General features: G+C 41.0%; 1 protein-coding gene across 1 annotated transcript; it reads right to left on the bottom strand.

Moving 5' to 3' along the window:
• Positions 1-546: 546 nt before the first annotated feature.
• On the bottom strand, positions 547-15,231 carry OSTN (osteocrin). Its single transcript, XM_010137141.1, has 5 exons — positions 15,220-15,231; positions 7,989-8,087; positions 4,581-4,798; positions 955-1,051; positions 547-657 (listed from the first exon to the last, which is right to left on the bottom strand). The coding sequence occupies exons 2-4, from the start codon at positions 8,085-8,087 to the stop codon at positions 967-969; spliced, it is 402 nt and encodes a 133-aa protein (XP_010135443.1). The 5' UTR covers positions 15,220-15,231; the 3' UTR covers positions 547-657; positions 955-966.
• Between the last annotated feature and the right edge of the window lie 545 nt (positions 15,232-15,776).

The following is a 15,776-nucleotide window of genomic DNA, read 5'->3' as shown; positions in this document are numbered from 1 at the left end:
AGAAGCTAGAAGTCTTACCATATTTCAGGATCTGCCATATGATGAAAACATGTCTAAATATGGTATGGAGATAAGAGAAAGACTACTAAAAACATCAGGACAAATACTAAGGTATTGTCATAGTTCTTATTCGGACCAGCTTCTAGTAAAGTCAGTGGACATCTCCCGAACAGCAGTTCAAATAAATTCTAAGTTTGTCCCATAACTCTTAAATCTTCCCTTAATCTACCAAACAAACACCCTCTTGAAAGAAATGTGCAAAGCAAACTGTGCTTTCCATGGACTGCTGTTAGCATCTCTGGAAGTTTTATTATCAATAATAATAATAATAATTAAAAAAAAACCCTAACAGTCCTTGCTAGGATAATGGACTTCTGCAAGTTTAAGAAATAAATGCCATGCAATAAACTATATACATATTTTCTACTCCCTCCTATCAGTAACACCGTGCACAACTGAGAGAGCACTCTGACCTGATGAATTGAATTTGTATTATGTGTAAATGCAACACTTGTAAAATGCAACGCAAAACAGCTTTTGCAGGAGGTCAGTTCCTCGAGTGTTGTATCATTAGTCAATGACAAGACATGCTGTGATGCATCTTCCATATTTCTGTAATGTTTCCAACACAGCATCAATCATTCAGAACAGAAGCACCTGTAGGCAGAAAAGCAGTAAACATTACATTTCCCCAAATCAGAAATGCAAGGCTTGGACAAACATGCTGTAAGACTGTCTATGGGAGATGAAAATGTTAGGATCACTTATTTTCTTGTAGGGGAGTTGTAATTTAGGGCATTCAACTTAAATTGACAATCACAATCCACAGTATAAGAAGCCATTACTCCCCAAGCTGCTCTTTCCAAGCCTACTGGCATGACTGGAGTATCTCCATGTAACTGAGAATGAGAGGGGTTCTTGAAGCCTGCCCAAACTGTGAGTACTTTTGCTTACTTGCAGGAACTGCTAACCCTTGGTGTTGCCAAGACGATTCACTCCAATCCGGTCAAGAGGAACTCCAAAGCGTCTCTTAGGCAGCTCAACCACTTTCCTGCACCGGGGGGGAAAAAGGCAAGGAAGGAGGGAAAAGACATAATAGGAATAATCAAAATGTTACTACACCTTTGATTTCTCCATTCATCCCACTAACAACTTACTGTTCAGACATAACAGCTGTGCAGGAACAGCCAAAGATGTGATTGCTTAAAATAAGATACTTGTCTTACAAGAGAACAGGCAGGAGTTGCACTTGTTTTACAGACTGGCTGATGTTGATCCTCTATCCCTGTTTTCGTTTGGTAGCAAACAAACAACTTCACAAGTTAACTGCTATTCATAAAAGAAAGGAGATACACCACAAGTATAAAAGGGAATCGTTTCATGCATAGGATGACCCGTTAACCTGGATCTTTGAAATCCCCAGGACCAGGTGGGGATAAGATAAGCAAGGAGGTAGAGAGTATTGCACAGTAACAGACCGGACAAGTCGGAGGAGCCCTAAGCAGGAATTTTCTATGGAGTCTCCTACAATGCACTGTTCTCAAAATTGTATAGCAGGAACTCTTGGATGAGATTGAAAATGAGATCTTTTGGGTTATTTTCTTTTTTCTCCATATGGTTCATTTCCTGATGATTTGATGAATTAGGGCCTGAGGAAAGTGAAAAAAGTTCTATACAGGAATACTTTATTAAGGATTTTTTTAATATAAAAGAAGTTCTCCCATCTTAATTCAGCATTTTTTGAGCATTTTTTTCTACCAGCAGAAGTTTTATTTTAATTAACTGTGGAAATGGTGAGATTTTCTGCAGCTGAGAATAATGTCAACTTTTGCCCTTGGAAATACTTGCCAGTGAAATGCAGGTTAAAAGGAGTTACTGAAAGATGAACTCTTTATCTGTCCTTGTCAAGGAACATAAAAGAAATTTTGTGCTTAAGTTGGTAAATGCAAAGTGACTAGCAGGAGAGCATGCTGTGGTGCACTTGAGTCTAACTCTATGTGCTAGCACTGCCACACTCCCTCAGCCTGTAGCTTCAGGGGCTTTGCACCTGACTAGGACTATCTGTCTTGTCCTGCTCATGTGAGCAGTCTCCTTTCTTCTCACCTCTCAGGCATGGGCTGAAGCCCAGAGGCATAATACCAGCATCAGCAGCCCTTTTCACAGCACATCTTTTCTAGCTACTTTTCAGATGAGGTCAAGAAATGGGAATTGACAGTATACTATGTGTGTAGACAGCACCACATTGGTCACGCTGGAGCAGCTGCAGAACATCGCAGATGAAGGGGAGCTGTTGTATAGCCCTCACTGTCCCTTCCTCAAACATGTATCCAGCTTTGTTGCTCTGGCCATAGAGAGAGCAAAGTGAAAGCAAGCCAAGGGCTGATCCTCAGCATGTTCCCCCAAGGGCAGCTCTCTTTTCCCCCAGCTGTAAGCACAAGCTGGTGGGGGGCAGCTGGAGTCATAATGAGCCTGACTTGAAAAAAGGAGAATTAAATTCCTAGATTGGATTATGGGTGGGGGAGGCTCTGGCTCATTAGTCATAACACCGGCCTGCTCTGTCTTTGAACACAGGAGGAAATGACAAAGACAGGCAGGCGGGTTGGGCAGCGGAGCTTCCCCTCTGGTGGCCGTGCAGAGCCACCACTGGGCAGCCACCGCTCCCCACCAGCCTCCTGTGCCAGTTCCCTCTTCCAAACCAGGCTGTGCCTATCCCAGCATTTACTAGGGACACAGTGACGTCTTCTATTTAAAGCAGCCTTTTCTAAGATTCCTGGAGTCTCTCTCTCTGTCTGTCTATGGATTTCCTACCTCTTCTGAAGACTCGCGTCTTCTTGCATGCTTTCCCCATGCTTTCAAAGCTTTATAAATTGATGTTGATGAGCAAGATTAGGACCCCGCCCCTCCTATAACTGGTGTGTGCCACAACAATCTGTTAAATGTATTTACGTTTGATCTGCTCTTTTCCACAAGTTTCTCTTGTGTTGCCAGGCACTACACACACTGTATTCATTCAGGGGGCTGAACCTACTCAACTACTTTCATACTTCAAAAATCGTTGTTGGTCTCTAAAGGTAACCATCTCAGCTGGTACTAGGAACGGGCTGTTATCTACTGTGTGCATAACAGTGACAGGGTGGTCAGTCCTCTCTTTTACTCCTCAAGGCGCAGCAGCCTCTGCCTGTTTCCATCTAAAGGTACAGCCTTACTACTGTTTGGCAGCACTCAGCTGAGCTATGGTCCATGCTGACGATACTATCTTATTATCAGTGCAGTGATCAGATGGTTCTAATAAATGAGTCAATCCCAAACTTCAAAGCTAATCAGCTCTCCCAAGTGATAATCTCAACACAAACCTGCAAACTGTGCTGATGATGCTGGGAAAGGAGGAATTTTATGCAGTGTGTTACTCATTTGCATGAGCTTATTATTCAGAGACAATTTTCATCATGATTTCCCTTTTTTGTGTTTTGTGGTTTTTTCTTTTCTTTTTACTGCACATAGAATGAAACAAGATTTTCACCCAAAAATCATGAGACAAATTTGGAATACCATGAACTTTTGCAAAAAAAAGGCACTGCAACTTCAAAACTGACACTGCATTTCTTCTCCTGGAAAGAGAGATTTGCTAAAGAGCAAATGAAGAACAGAATAGTTCTGCTCAAGAATTTAATGTTTAAGAATTTCTTATTTTATCACTCTTGGCTGCAGTCAAAAAGTTCCAGTAGCAGACTGGGTGGATAAACATAAAAACAACAAGAAAATATTGCAAAACTCTGAAAAAAATCCTAGTGACGTTGACTGGATCTGATGAATACTTTCCACTTCCAGATTATGCTTGAAGCACATTATTAAATGCTTTGTGGCATTAGGGATTCCATCCAAAAGAAGACAGTTACCAGAAGAAGGAAACAAGACAGTGAAGCTCTTTCAGATATAGCGGACAGCCCCATGAGCTTTGCCCCAAACTCACGGACCCGACTCTCCCCAGCCAGATCAAGCATCATCACACAGCCCTGTTATAAACATTTATCTTCAAACAGTACTGTGAAGGTACTGCTGTAGCGCTACATCGATTAAACCCTGGCTTATCCTGAGTAAATTGAGGTCTCAAAGATCATTCTACTAACCGCCCATTTTCACAATGTGTTCTTCGTCTTGCTGTTCACGACATGCACACCACCATATCTTTGTTATGCCCCATCCTCAGGCACACCCAGCCCTGCCTCTCTGCTTTTGAACCCCAGGCATAGTTTTGCTTTAAATAATCTGATGATGAAGGCGGCAGTTTTAAACAGAATGTTCGTTCACATCAGTTGAAAGAAATGTACTAAAAAAAATGCATATGCTTGAATATTCTGTTAACTGTATGGCACTGTAGGGATAAATGAATTACTGCACGTATTCATCACAGCTGAAGGATTACACACCATGAAACCATGATGGTTTCTGAAGAGATTCTGAGCACAGGCACCTCACAATCGACCAGTAAACCTGCTGGTGGCTAAAGCTAACCCACCTGTATCCAGGATACATACCAACAGCTTCCAACTTTCTCACTGGTAGGAGCATCTAAGATTTACCTCTGTTTGCCTTTAGCATCCACAGAGGATGAAGAAATTCTGTCAATAGGGGAGACAAATCCTGGAAAACTTCTTTTCTTCTTGGTCTCAGTCACCTCATTCTCCAGAGACACCAGCTCATCAAGGAGGAGCAGTTTGGCTGCCAAGTTGGTAGCTGACTTCTCTTCTCTGGCAATGGGATGTGCCCCCATGCCCAGAGCAGCAAAAGGCTCCAAAGGCTGCAAAAGAAAACAGGGAGATGTGATTGCTGCTCAAGTTTCAGAAGAACTCTTTCAGGCAGCAGCTATCCTATAAATATATAATCACTAAGATACTGAACCTGGGACAATGATTTAAAACAAAGTTCCTTCTGTGAAACATGGCTGTTTTCCACCCACAGGAATTTGCCAGAATAGGTTGGGATTTTTTTTTTTATAGAATTGAACTTGCCTTGTTATTATTACAAGAATTACAAAAATTTATTACTTCACAGAGCCTGTTTCTGTAGGTCAGACCACTGTCCCTATCTCAGCAGTGTGATTAGTATCACTTACAGCATCAGGTAAGTAATTTGATCCTTTTTAAAGGATCATTTTTTAAATGAATGCTAATAAACAGTCATGAAAACTTTCACATTCAAAGCTGACAAATTAATTAATTGTTATGCAAAAAAAAATCCCAAGATAAACTTGCTCAGCACTGACATTCAAAGAGTTTATGCAGTAACACTATGTGGCGAGGAGGAAAGGAAAGAACAATATGTAGAATCAACACAGCACTTTGAACCTTAGTTCTGACAGTAGGCTTAACACCTTTTCAAAACCAAAGTCTACTTTGCTATCCAGAATAGCTGAGAAAATTGTGTCTATCAAGAGAGAAAGCAAAGAAATCAAAGGGAAATCATCATGTCCCTACAGGGCTTTGCAAACGTGACTATAACCTTTGGGCCTGCGCAGTGGATTTTTTAGGTGAGGTGCAGCGTGCGCGGAACTGGCTCCACCCTTTACACCTGAGGTTCATCTGCCAGGGCCTAGCGAGCTTGGACGGTGACAGCGAAGTCCTCGGGTCATAGGTTTGGTTAGAGTATCCTTCTCTTAGACGGATGCCTTACAGGGCTAAACAAGCTCCATCTGCCCAGGTTTGGAGTCCTAGGAGAGTTGTCCTTCTCCTAGGATGGCTGCCCAAAGGCTAGTGAGCCCATCCTGCCCGTGGACACACTTTGTCTGACCCTTCAGATGAGACCCATCTGGCCTGGGAGACCACACCGGAGGCACATGCCACCACCAGCACAGCTCTCAACCTCACAAGGGCACGCAAGCTCCTTCCGCACGGAAAGGGGGTGCCCGTGAAAGAGCAAAGGAAAACAGTTGCTTTGCAAATAACAGAAAAATAGAGGGCGGCTGCTAGTCTATGAAAGCTGGTGTGAAGCTCGGATCATTCTCCCTTCAAACGAAATGTTTGCCTTCTTGCTCACTTGATCTTCACGGAACTATATAAAAATTTCTAACCCAAATTTTTATTATTTGCCTTAAAGCAGGTTGTTCTCTATCTTTAGAAGCACACCACTATCTTCCTTAGTCACACTCAGTGGGTTTACTACAAATGCAAAGGAAGCTGTCACAGGGATGATGTAATATGCTCGTCTCTACTATGGTCCACACCATGGTGGTGAAGTTTCCCACTACTGATGGGTGGCATAACCAGTGATGGAGTGTATAAAAGTCTGATCTTCATATAACGAGGAGCACACAATCACAATGTTCATACAAAAGATGTAGCACTGTTTATACTTTTGTAAAGTACTCATATTGTCCTCTGACTTTACTTTTTATGGGCCTCAAGTACACTAAGAAATCCTTTCTGTTCCCTTTCAGGTTTATAAAACTTTCATAGAGTTTTGCAATAAAATTATGCCTTTGAAATAGAATGAACTCTCCCCCCTGGTTAGTGGGGATAAATATCTACAATAACGCTTGAAACCAGAAGGTCAAAAATAGCCTTTGCTCTTAAGTACTTTGTGCAGTACCATTTACTTTGCCTTAAAAAGGGTATAACAGAATTGTAGGAAGTAGAGAGACATCTGAAATGATAATCAGAAGTAGACCACAGTTTTCCTACAGAGAACCACTGAACAAACTATAACTTCATAGATAAGCAGAGATAAGTGTTGGGTGCAGGGAGTACAGTGGAGAGTTTATAAACTTACAAACAGCAAAGAGGTGACTAAAGACAGGTATTTTCCTCAAGAAAAATAACACCTTAGTCCACCCAGTGAAGTCACCAGTGAAGATGGTGGATTTAAAATAAGTATAAAGAGCTATGTTGTAAACACAGCACATCAGTGAAGTGGAATGCATTGCCAAAGGACATCATGGGCACCAAGATTTTAAACTGTTTCAAACAAAAATTCAGGCCCATAGGCAGCTAAAACATTCCTTGGTCCAGTGCAAGTCTCTGGATCAGGAAGTCTCTGAAGATGTCCTTTTCTTATAATCTTTCCACAAAAATCTGTCATTGATAGAGGCAGGATACCAGGTCTCTGTAGCATCAGAACAACAGCTGCTGCAGCACCGATGTGGGGAGTGGTTGCTCCAAGCACTATTTTCTATAACAAATACTACTTTGTATATTGGGCCACGTTCATTTGAAGACAAAGAGCAAGGTTAAAGGCTCCATCTGTATTCTTCAGCACGTATCTGACTTCTAACCTGACCTTCAAAACCTATTGTAAAGACCCTACAGCCAAAGAGAGCTACTTTGATCAAACTTCTAGATTCTTGATTTTTTTATGGCATGAAACCATTACATAAATACCTTTCCTGCCAAATCTGTTTTACTTCAAGATGATGTAAAAGAAGAGAATCCCTACACGTGGTCCTGGATGAAATATGACACAATTCTCCCATTTCATCCGCTGCTTTCTTTCACTAGCTTAGGCAAGTTTTTTTGCTCCTTCCATCTCCTGGTCTATTCTGTCTTCTTCAATTTGTAACTTTTGTACAGATGCTCTCCTCTCAGGAATCTCCTTACAGCTTCTGAAAGCTGCACACTTCTCAGGCTATTATTTGTCTTTAAGAAGAATGAAACATTTGCTTCAGTGTTAGAGGTGTTTGCCTCATCATCTCCATCCCTTTGTCAGGAAGTTCTCTATCCAAAGCCACAGGTCAGTGTTTTTTTCACACAGAAAATCCCATGGTGTTTCAGGAGAGATTGCATGTCATCTGAGTGAGATTTAATTTTGTTTGTCTCCCAGACCATGGAATTTGTATCACTCTTCTCGCCAGGCTTCTCCTTTGCCCTTGCAGAGACAATATTGGTCGTTCAGCTTCGAACACTGCTTGGATATCATGGTGTCTTCCACACTCTGTGGCCAAAAACAACCCGAGGAAGAGCAGGGTTATGTGACAACCACCAGAAACGTTCACCTACCTCTGGAGCTGCCTCTGCAAGGAGCAGTGAGATAGAGTGCCACTGCAGCAGGGTAATCATGAGGGCCAAACGCACCACAACAAGTTGGAACTGCAACATCTGCAAAGGAGAACAATCTGTTAATGACTTCACAGCTGCATTCCCACAGGAACCTTACTCCAAAGGTCTTAAAGAAACAAAAGCAAAAGAGATTCTGTTCCCATGGTTGTTAATATAGTTTCTCTTACAGAGTCACTGTGTAAAATCCAGTGACCAGATAGTGCCAACAGAATGCTCTTCACCTTTGGGTGCAGAATCAGCTCCGTCCTTTTTGCTTCTTTATCACCCTGTGAATCTTTTAATTCCTTTCTGCACAGTGGCCCAGTCCTTGCAGCAGCAGCAGTTATGAACGCAAACTTGTGTTAAAACCACATGAACTAGACACTCACTTGTAAGCATGAAGACTATGGCTCATAGCCTCCCAGGTTGACCCTGACCTCCCCACATGCTGGACAGGTTCTCAGAGCTGTTACAGAAATCCCATACCTCTCCAGCAGCATTTCGAAAGCAAGGCTGCACTGCACAGGTCCTCAACATGAGTTGAGCCACAACTTTCAGGATTTTCTTGGGATCCTAGAATAAAGTTATCCAGCTCCCACACCCGGGGAAAGCTTACATAGGAATACTTTGCTTAAACCAGTGGTGCTCTGACCACTTGCCACAGCCACAGAAACATAGATACCTAGAGATCCTTTAAAAATTGCAGGGATAGTCAAGTGTTGGGAGGCTCAGGAAGATGCTTGCTGCAGGATTTATCTCCGACCATGGGTGTAAGTTACATTGTTTAAGCCCTTGTTTGGACCTAGCTCTTAAAACCTGCTATGTCTCCCACTCACTCAGCGAGAGTATTTCAGCTGATGTTAACAAGAACTAGGCTGGGGCCTCCAGTACCAAGGGTATCTAATTTGGTGATTACTCTGTCTCTGGGTCCCGCCCTAGAGTATAAGTCAAGCCTGATTCTGCCATTCTTTTCTGACTCTCCACTTCGCAAAAGCAGATATAAAAAGGATGTATAAATACTTTTATATGATGTATGATAGTTTTTTTGTTCTCTGCATAGAAAATTTCCCATTAGATCAGGCAGAAAACACATGGCAAAAACCATTTGGCTTTGAACTTACCCCCATGCTATGTAGGAGAAAAACTACAAAAGACATTGGAGTCCAGTTTTTAGAAGTATAGCATTTGTAGTGTTGTTTCTTGAAACTGTGTTTCTTGCTTGGCTTTATAAATATATTTTACATGTGCTTCAGTTATTCAGTTACCCCATTATATACCTTTTTTATATCTCTCTGTATACTGTTTGTGAGGAAGAAAGCTGCTGGTTATTTTGCAGGGGTGAAGCAGACTTAATTTGCTGGAATTAAAGGACAAAGTCAAAGCAGTAAGCCAGGTGGTATCAGTGTGTCTCAGTCCAATGGCAAGAGCCAATAAGGTCAGACAAGGGTCTGTCTGGGGATTTTAAAGCTGTAGCAATGCATATTTTCGTATGAGGCTGTGCATTGAAATTTGAAGTCGTGGTCTCCTACCTTCACAGTTAACCACATCCTGATTATTTGGATACAGAGACATAAAAAGAAATGGCAAGGTTAATAACACACACTTATTATGGTTTAAGGTCTGCGCTGGTATTCATTCAACCCAAAGACCAAGGAGGTAAAAATAGCAGCTGGTATACAAGTGAAAATAAATATGAAGGCACCTGCAACACAAGAGACATTTGATTAACTGGTGAGAACTCCACACCAGTGAAATCAGAAGCAGTGGAGATTGTAAGGACTTAAAGCTTGGCTCTAATTCCCGTGGAAATGGGTAGCTAAGAAGTAATGTCACTGGTTTAAGGGAGAGCAAAATATAAGTCCAGCAAGCCCCTGTTGTGTTGATTTTCACGCAATGATGGGACCAAGGTGGGAGAAAGAAACAGGTTGTTCTAGTGGAGCTTTAGAAAAGCATTTGCAAAGCTACAAGTGCAATGAGGACTCTAAAAATAATTAAAATCACACTGTCTTCTGCCAGTCTGGGACTTGGCTTTCCACCTTTCAGTGTCACAGGATCTTAGTTAGAAGCAGCTTTTTCTCCTTGAGCTCATCTGTTGCAATTATGTAAGCAGAGTCCTCCTGCCAAAAGGGGCTTTCCCAGCATGCACTGGTTATTGCTTCACCCCATCTACATTTTACCTTGACCTGTTCCAACAGAGACCTGAAGTGAGACTTGACAGTATTTGTAACTCCAGGAGAATAAGGAAAGCTCTGACAACCACGTGGGCCTTTGCAAGATGTACTCTTACCACTTGTATTGAATTTCCATCTTCCTCCTGGAACACACTTCTCCACCAGTTTCTCAGAGATAGGTCAAGGGAGTGAGGTATAATTCCATGTCTTTAGTGCCTCAGGGTCTGGTCTGGTGTTATCTGGTGTAAAATATGGTTTACCCTTCACTAAATGTGATTGCAAGTCTGAAATGCAGACATATGTATGTGTTTTAGCCATATTTTACCTTGAAACATGTCAAAATTAAAATTCCCTGTGTAATTAGGTATCTTTGTTGCAGGTCCAATTAAAATAAAATTAAGGATAAAAGAGGGAACATTATTCTACCTTATCAAAGCAGGATAAACAATCAAAACTTTTTCTTAGGAATCCATGCAGACGCATTTCCCAAGAAAAGATCACAAGAAAGCAAAATTCTTTACCAAACAGAAACTGTTCAGTCTCCAACAGCAAACTGAAGGACTTAAAAAATGTTTTTCTTTTAAAGAAAAAAACAAAAACCAAGATGACATCCTGAAGATAAGTGGGCTGAACAAACCCCAGACAGCATGCAATACTTCACCAAGCTCCAAAACCATTGCCTGTCAAAAATGGTAACAGCTGTCATTGTTCTTACCCATTTGAACTATCATATTTCACATTACTGTGGAGATTACTCCACAAGTATAAATCATAAGAGCTTTATTTTTCTTGCTGGCCTGTTAGCAAAAGAACTGAGGCAAGACATCATGCCTTGCACTGTAATCTTTCACTGCAGCTGCCACTATATATTGATGACTATGCTCTGCTTGCTGTTGCAACACCAGCACGGGACATGCCCAAGCTCACCTGCAACTGAAGAACTTGCTTTTGCAACGAGCACGTTGCAGCTGAGCCCAGAAGCCCCTGGGGTTTCGTGCTATACGCTCCCAAGCTGACCTGATGCAGCGCTAGGGCACGACTGTCCCACAGGCAGTGGAAAGCTCCTGGCAGTGCCCATTATGGCTCCAGTCTTTCCTTCTGCTATATGAGCACTAGGATGGTACTGGTGAGCCTCCATCACCTGTTAGCTATGAGAATCTCTCTTACCATGTAGATTCCAAAAACTGGCAGAAATCACAGCTGTGTCTGTAAGCCAGTTACTGATGTAGTTTGTGCTGCTCCAGTGCCACAAAATAGTATAACTGCTACAACTGAGTCCTAACCTTGGCCTCATTAGCCTTGGATTGGACACCTGATGGGAATCTTGGCTAAAAAAATTATGATAGATGTGTGTCTTACCAAAAAAGCAACTTAAAAATCGTTTGTGTGAAGCTCTGAGAATATGTTTGCTCCTACTGAAACAAATTTGCCCTACTTTAAAAAGTTGTAGGATGGATCCTCTTACCATATGAATTACCACAAAGCCAAAAATACACCCATACCAGAAGTCCGAGTGATTTCAGAAACCCTAAAGGACCGTGTATACCTTAAGTGTAATTTTCTAGTCATGTAAATATCAAAGGGAGAAAAATCAAAACAAATCCCACCTTCAGAAAAAAAAGCAGAGTCCAAAAGTCTCTTTGTTCTCATCCCACAGATGAGATATAGAGAACTTCTTACACACAGCTTCCTAAAAAGATTCTGAAGTAAGGCATTGAAGCATGGGACTTTGTGGCAAAATGAAATGCAAGCAGTCGGTGTCAGACACTTTATGCTATTAATAATGTGTTTCCTGGAGTAGATGTAGATTTTTAACCAATGCCATATATTTCATTAGATACATAGCACAGACACTGTCAACTCCTGCAGTGTAAATTTTCCTTTATTTTCAGTTTCCTGACTAGGTAGATAAACAGATGCAGGTAGGTTTCATCTGATGTAACCACAGGGAACCTAAAATTCACAAACTTATGCAAGAGGCATATGACTAGTGATTTTGAGATAATGCCTAGGTGTTTCTGTGTCCCAAATGGATCATTTTGTCAGACAGTATTTCAAGGCCAAGGAACTTTCTGAAGTTCCTTAAATGTTTCTCCAGAAGGCACTGCAGATTAGTCATTGCTTTTCAAAGTCTTCATTTCAATAATTGCATTCACTGTAACAATATGATTTCCAGCGTTTGGCCCAATGTTTTCATATCATGATGATAGTCATCTTTGCCTGTATTTTACTGAAGTGTGTATTGTTAATGCTGACTCAGCTATCGATAGCTGCGCTTTTGGTAGACACAGACGCAGTCAGAGGATGCTCAAGTATACAACTGTTCCTACCATCTGTGCTCAGATAAAACAGAGTCAGCGATGGCTTGGTCCCTGCAGGACTTGCCTAGACGCTGCGCTGACTGTGCCCACGTAAGACGTAACGTTTGTGGGAGCAGCACAGGAATCGCACAGCTTGTATGCAGGAAGGCTGAAAATGTGTCCCTCCGGTTCCCATGCGGAGTCTGGAAAGCATACAAATGAACACAGCCCTGCTGGGGTACATTTGCCTAAGAGAAACCAGCATGAATCAGGAAAAAAATAACTGACAAAGGTGAACAAACACGTGTGGAAGACCAGTCAGTCATGGTCCTTATCTCTTCATTTGAATGAAGAGCATGAAACCTAACGGCTATGCAGAACAAATGAAGACACTTTTCCTTAGAACAGGCAAGAAGGAGACAAGGTAAACATCTTGCAAAACTGACTACACTGTGTAATAAATCCATTTTTAGCAACAGATCTTAAGAAGTAAAACCCCAAAACTCACATCAATACCATGAAAGTAGGAGACCCTGAAGCAGAAGGCACAAACAAGTGATAAAATCGTTCTAGAAGCCTAAGGACTATTAAGTAAGAATGATGTTATGAAGCGAAAGAAAATATCTCTTAATGGGAAGAACCTATCTGCACCTTTCCTAAATAAGATAATTGAGTGAGCTGCAGCATCCCTGGTATGCACAATGGAAAAAAATAAAACATTTTTAGACTATTCTTATTGCCACAAACTCTCAACCCTGCGCTATTTACGTACGTACTGACTGAACTTGCCAACTTTTCTTAATGCTTCTAACAACTTTCCATTTAGCTTTCTTCCTTCATCTGTAGCATGAGAACGAAAAACTACTCATTGTTAGAGTGCCATCTTCAGCATATGAAGTAAAAATAAGAAACCTCCCTATCAATAAAAATCAAGAAATATGTTGTGCTTTTCTATATGAGAAAAACCATCTCCTTTCCTAAGAGCACTGGAACGATAAGTGGAATTTCTTCATACCTGGTACAAAGAGTATATTAGCAGAACATTTTATCAATATAAAAACATAGAACATTTAACGTCTAGTAAAAACATGTTATGCCTCCAAGCTACCCTCCTAAGAGACAAGAATGGCACTGAAATTCCTTAATGAGACTCAAACACTGATGCTGATTTACTGAATAAACCTTAAATGTTCTGGTCCAGTATATTACCTGAAGACAAAAAGTTTCAGTGAAGTTGCATTGCAAATGGAAATTAGAGAGTAATCTGTTTGTCTGGGTTGACTAAGAAGAAAAGGAAGCTGCAATCACTTGCAACCTTTGTCAGGGACAATCAAAAGAGGTCTTACAACTGTTGTTGTATGGCTCAAATTTTTCAATTTGCTGTTTAAGAAGCCTGGAGAGGCACACTTGTCATTCATTCCACGAGTGAAAAGCCCTAAGCTGCTGAAATCAGTGCAGCAGGTATTTACAAATACCAGGGAACACCTGGACCAGCCAGATATATTTTGCAGTTTTCTCTTCATTTGCACCACAGGTTTGCTTGGTTTGGGTAGTGGGGGGGCTTGGAGTTTTTTTGTTATTCCTCATGATATTCAAAGTATTTTACAAGAAAGGTAGGTGGAGCTGAATTATGAATACAGGTGAGCAGAGAGAGATAAACATAATAATTTGCCCCAGGCTTCCTGAGTGAATCAGTGGGCAGAGGCACAAAACGTCCCCACAGCTCCTCGTCTTACAGCTCTGCACTTGCCACGAGAGGACGATCATTCCAAATTGAAAACCCAAGTAAGGAAATCTAGAGGCACTGTGTGCTTGTGCTTCAAAAATCAGTGGATTCTGAACTTTACTGTAGCCTCTGGACATGTAAACCAAAGGTAATTCACATGTATTTACTTGTACAACTCCAGTCTGGGAGGCAAAAAGAAACAGTGCAATAGTTTTGAACCCAGAGAGGAGAAATTACACTGACTTGCTGAATCAGAGTCTGCCATCATTTACAGTGGTACAAAGCTGAAGAAGGCAGATCGCTGGATAATGATAATTACTCTGTTAGTGTAGGAATGTTTTTGCAGAGTTATTCTGTTATTGCAGGAATGTGGCAGAATCTGGATCAACATTTATCTAATATAGGATCTCATAAAACTCTTTCACAGATCCATAAATTAAAGACTTTCCCTAAATATTTTATCTTATATTACACAAGTTTGCTGCCTGTAGTATATTGTAAAATGCATATGGTATTTAGTGATGCAAAGGAACTATTCTGTCACAGCTCTTCAGCTTGTTTTGTTTTAAGCACTAATATGCATTTGACAATAGCAAACGCAGAGGAAAATCCCTAACAACACAAACAGACATCAGCTTACTGCAAAGAACTGCAACAGAATGGAAGTAACTAGTCACTGTTGTAAAATGCACTGACACGTTTTGTTTAAATATTTGGTTGACTAACAGAAGGAAATAAGTTTCCACTGAATATTAGTTCAGTTTTAGCACCAAAAATACCGGGTGATAAGCACTTTATCTTAATCCCAAACTGGAAAAAGAAGCTGTGCTTTTCCCATCTGACATGGGCTTGTGTATACCTTGTGCATGCCTGTTAATACAAAAAACTTGAAAAAATACTAAGAGGAAGAAAGCACAGAAGGGAAGAGAGCTTCTGTAAGCAGAGCAGAAGACAGAAAACATCCCCCAACCCATCTCTGTCCTCAGTCCTCTTACCTTGCATTGGATACAAGCAATTCCAACCTTAATGGTCCTGCTATGTTCTTCCCCCTAACTTATCCCTAATGTTCAGCTTCCTTTCAGAGCTTTTATAGTCTCTGCTGTAGGCTACAAACTCCAATCCCTGCCTTTGCTTTCTCTTACATCATTTCTAAAGATTTTCCACTGATCCTTGCCCTAAACCTTTCTCTGTCCTGCACTCTCACTCACATTCTTGCCTCACATTTGTTATATTTATTGCTCTGATCAAGATGATTAGATTATAATTATAAGGTCCAGGTTTGAGGGTTTTTTCTCTTTTTTTCTTTCCAAATTCAGACAGTGGACAGATTTTCAGCAGCATCACCTTTCCTCTAACCTCTCACTTTTTCAAACTACAGTACAGAAACCTGATATCCTGGATTATTACTTTTTAAACTTTATTCCTTGGGGACAAGAGGAATAAATTCAGAAGAACTGCATAAATTTGGGGAAGAAATTCATTTGTGCATTTTTAGTAGACCAACACTATTGTAAGATAAGCCTTAGAAAAGAAGCGCACTTTGTAAAGCGAG

This window comes from Buceros rhinoceros, unplaced genomic scaffold, assembly GCF_000710305.1.
Source record: "Buceros rhinoceros silvestris isolate BGI_N320 unplaced genomic scaffold, ASM71030v1 scaffold9755, whole genome shotgun sequence".
Classification (NCBI taxonomy): domain Eukaryota; kingdom Metazoa; phylum Chordata; class Aves; order Bucerotiformes; family Bucerotidae; genus Buceros; species Buceros rhinoceros.
The sequence above is the reverse complement of the archived record's forward strand: the minus strand, read 5'-3'. Positions and strand labels throughout refer to the sequence as shown.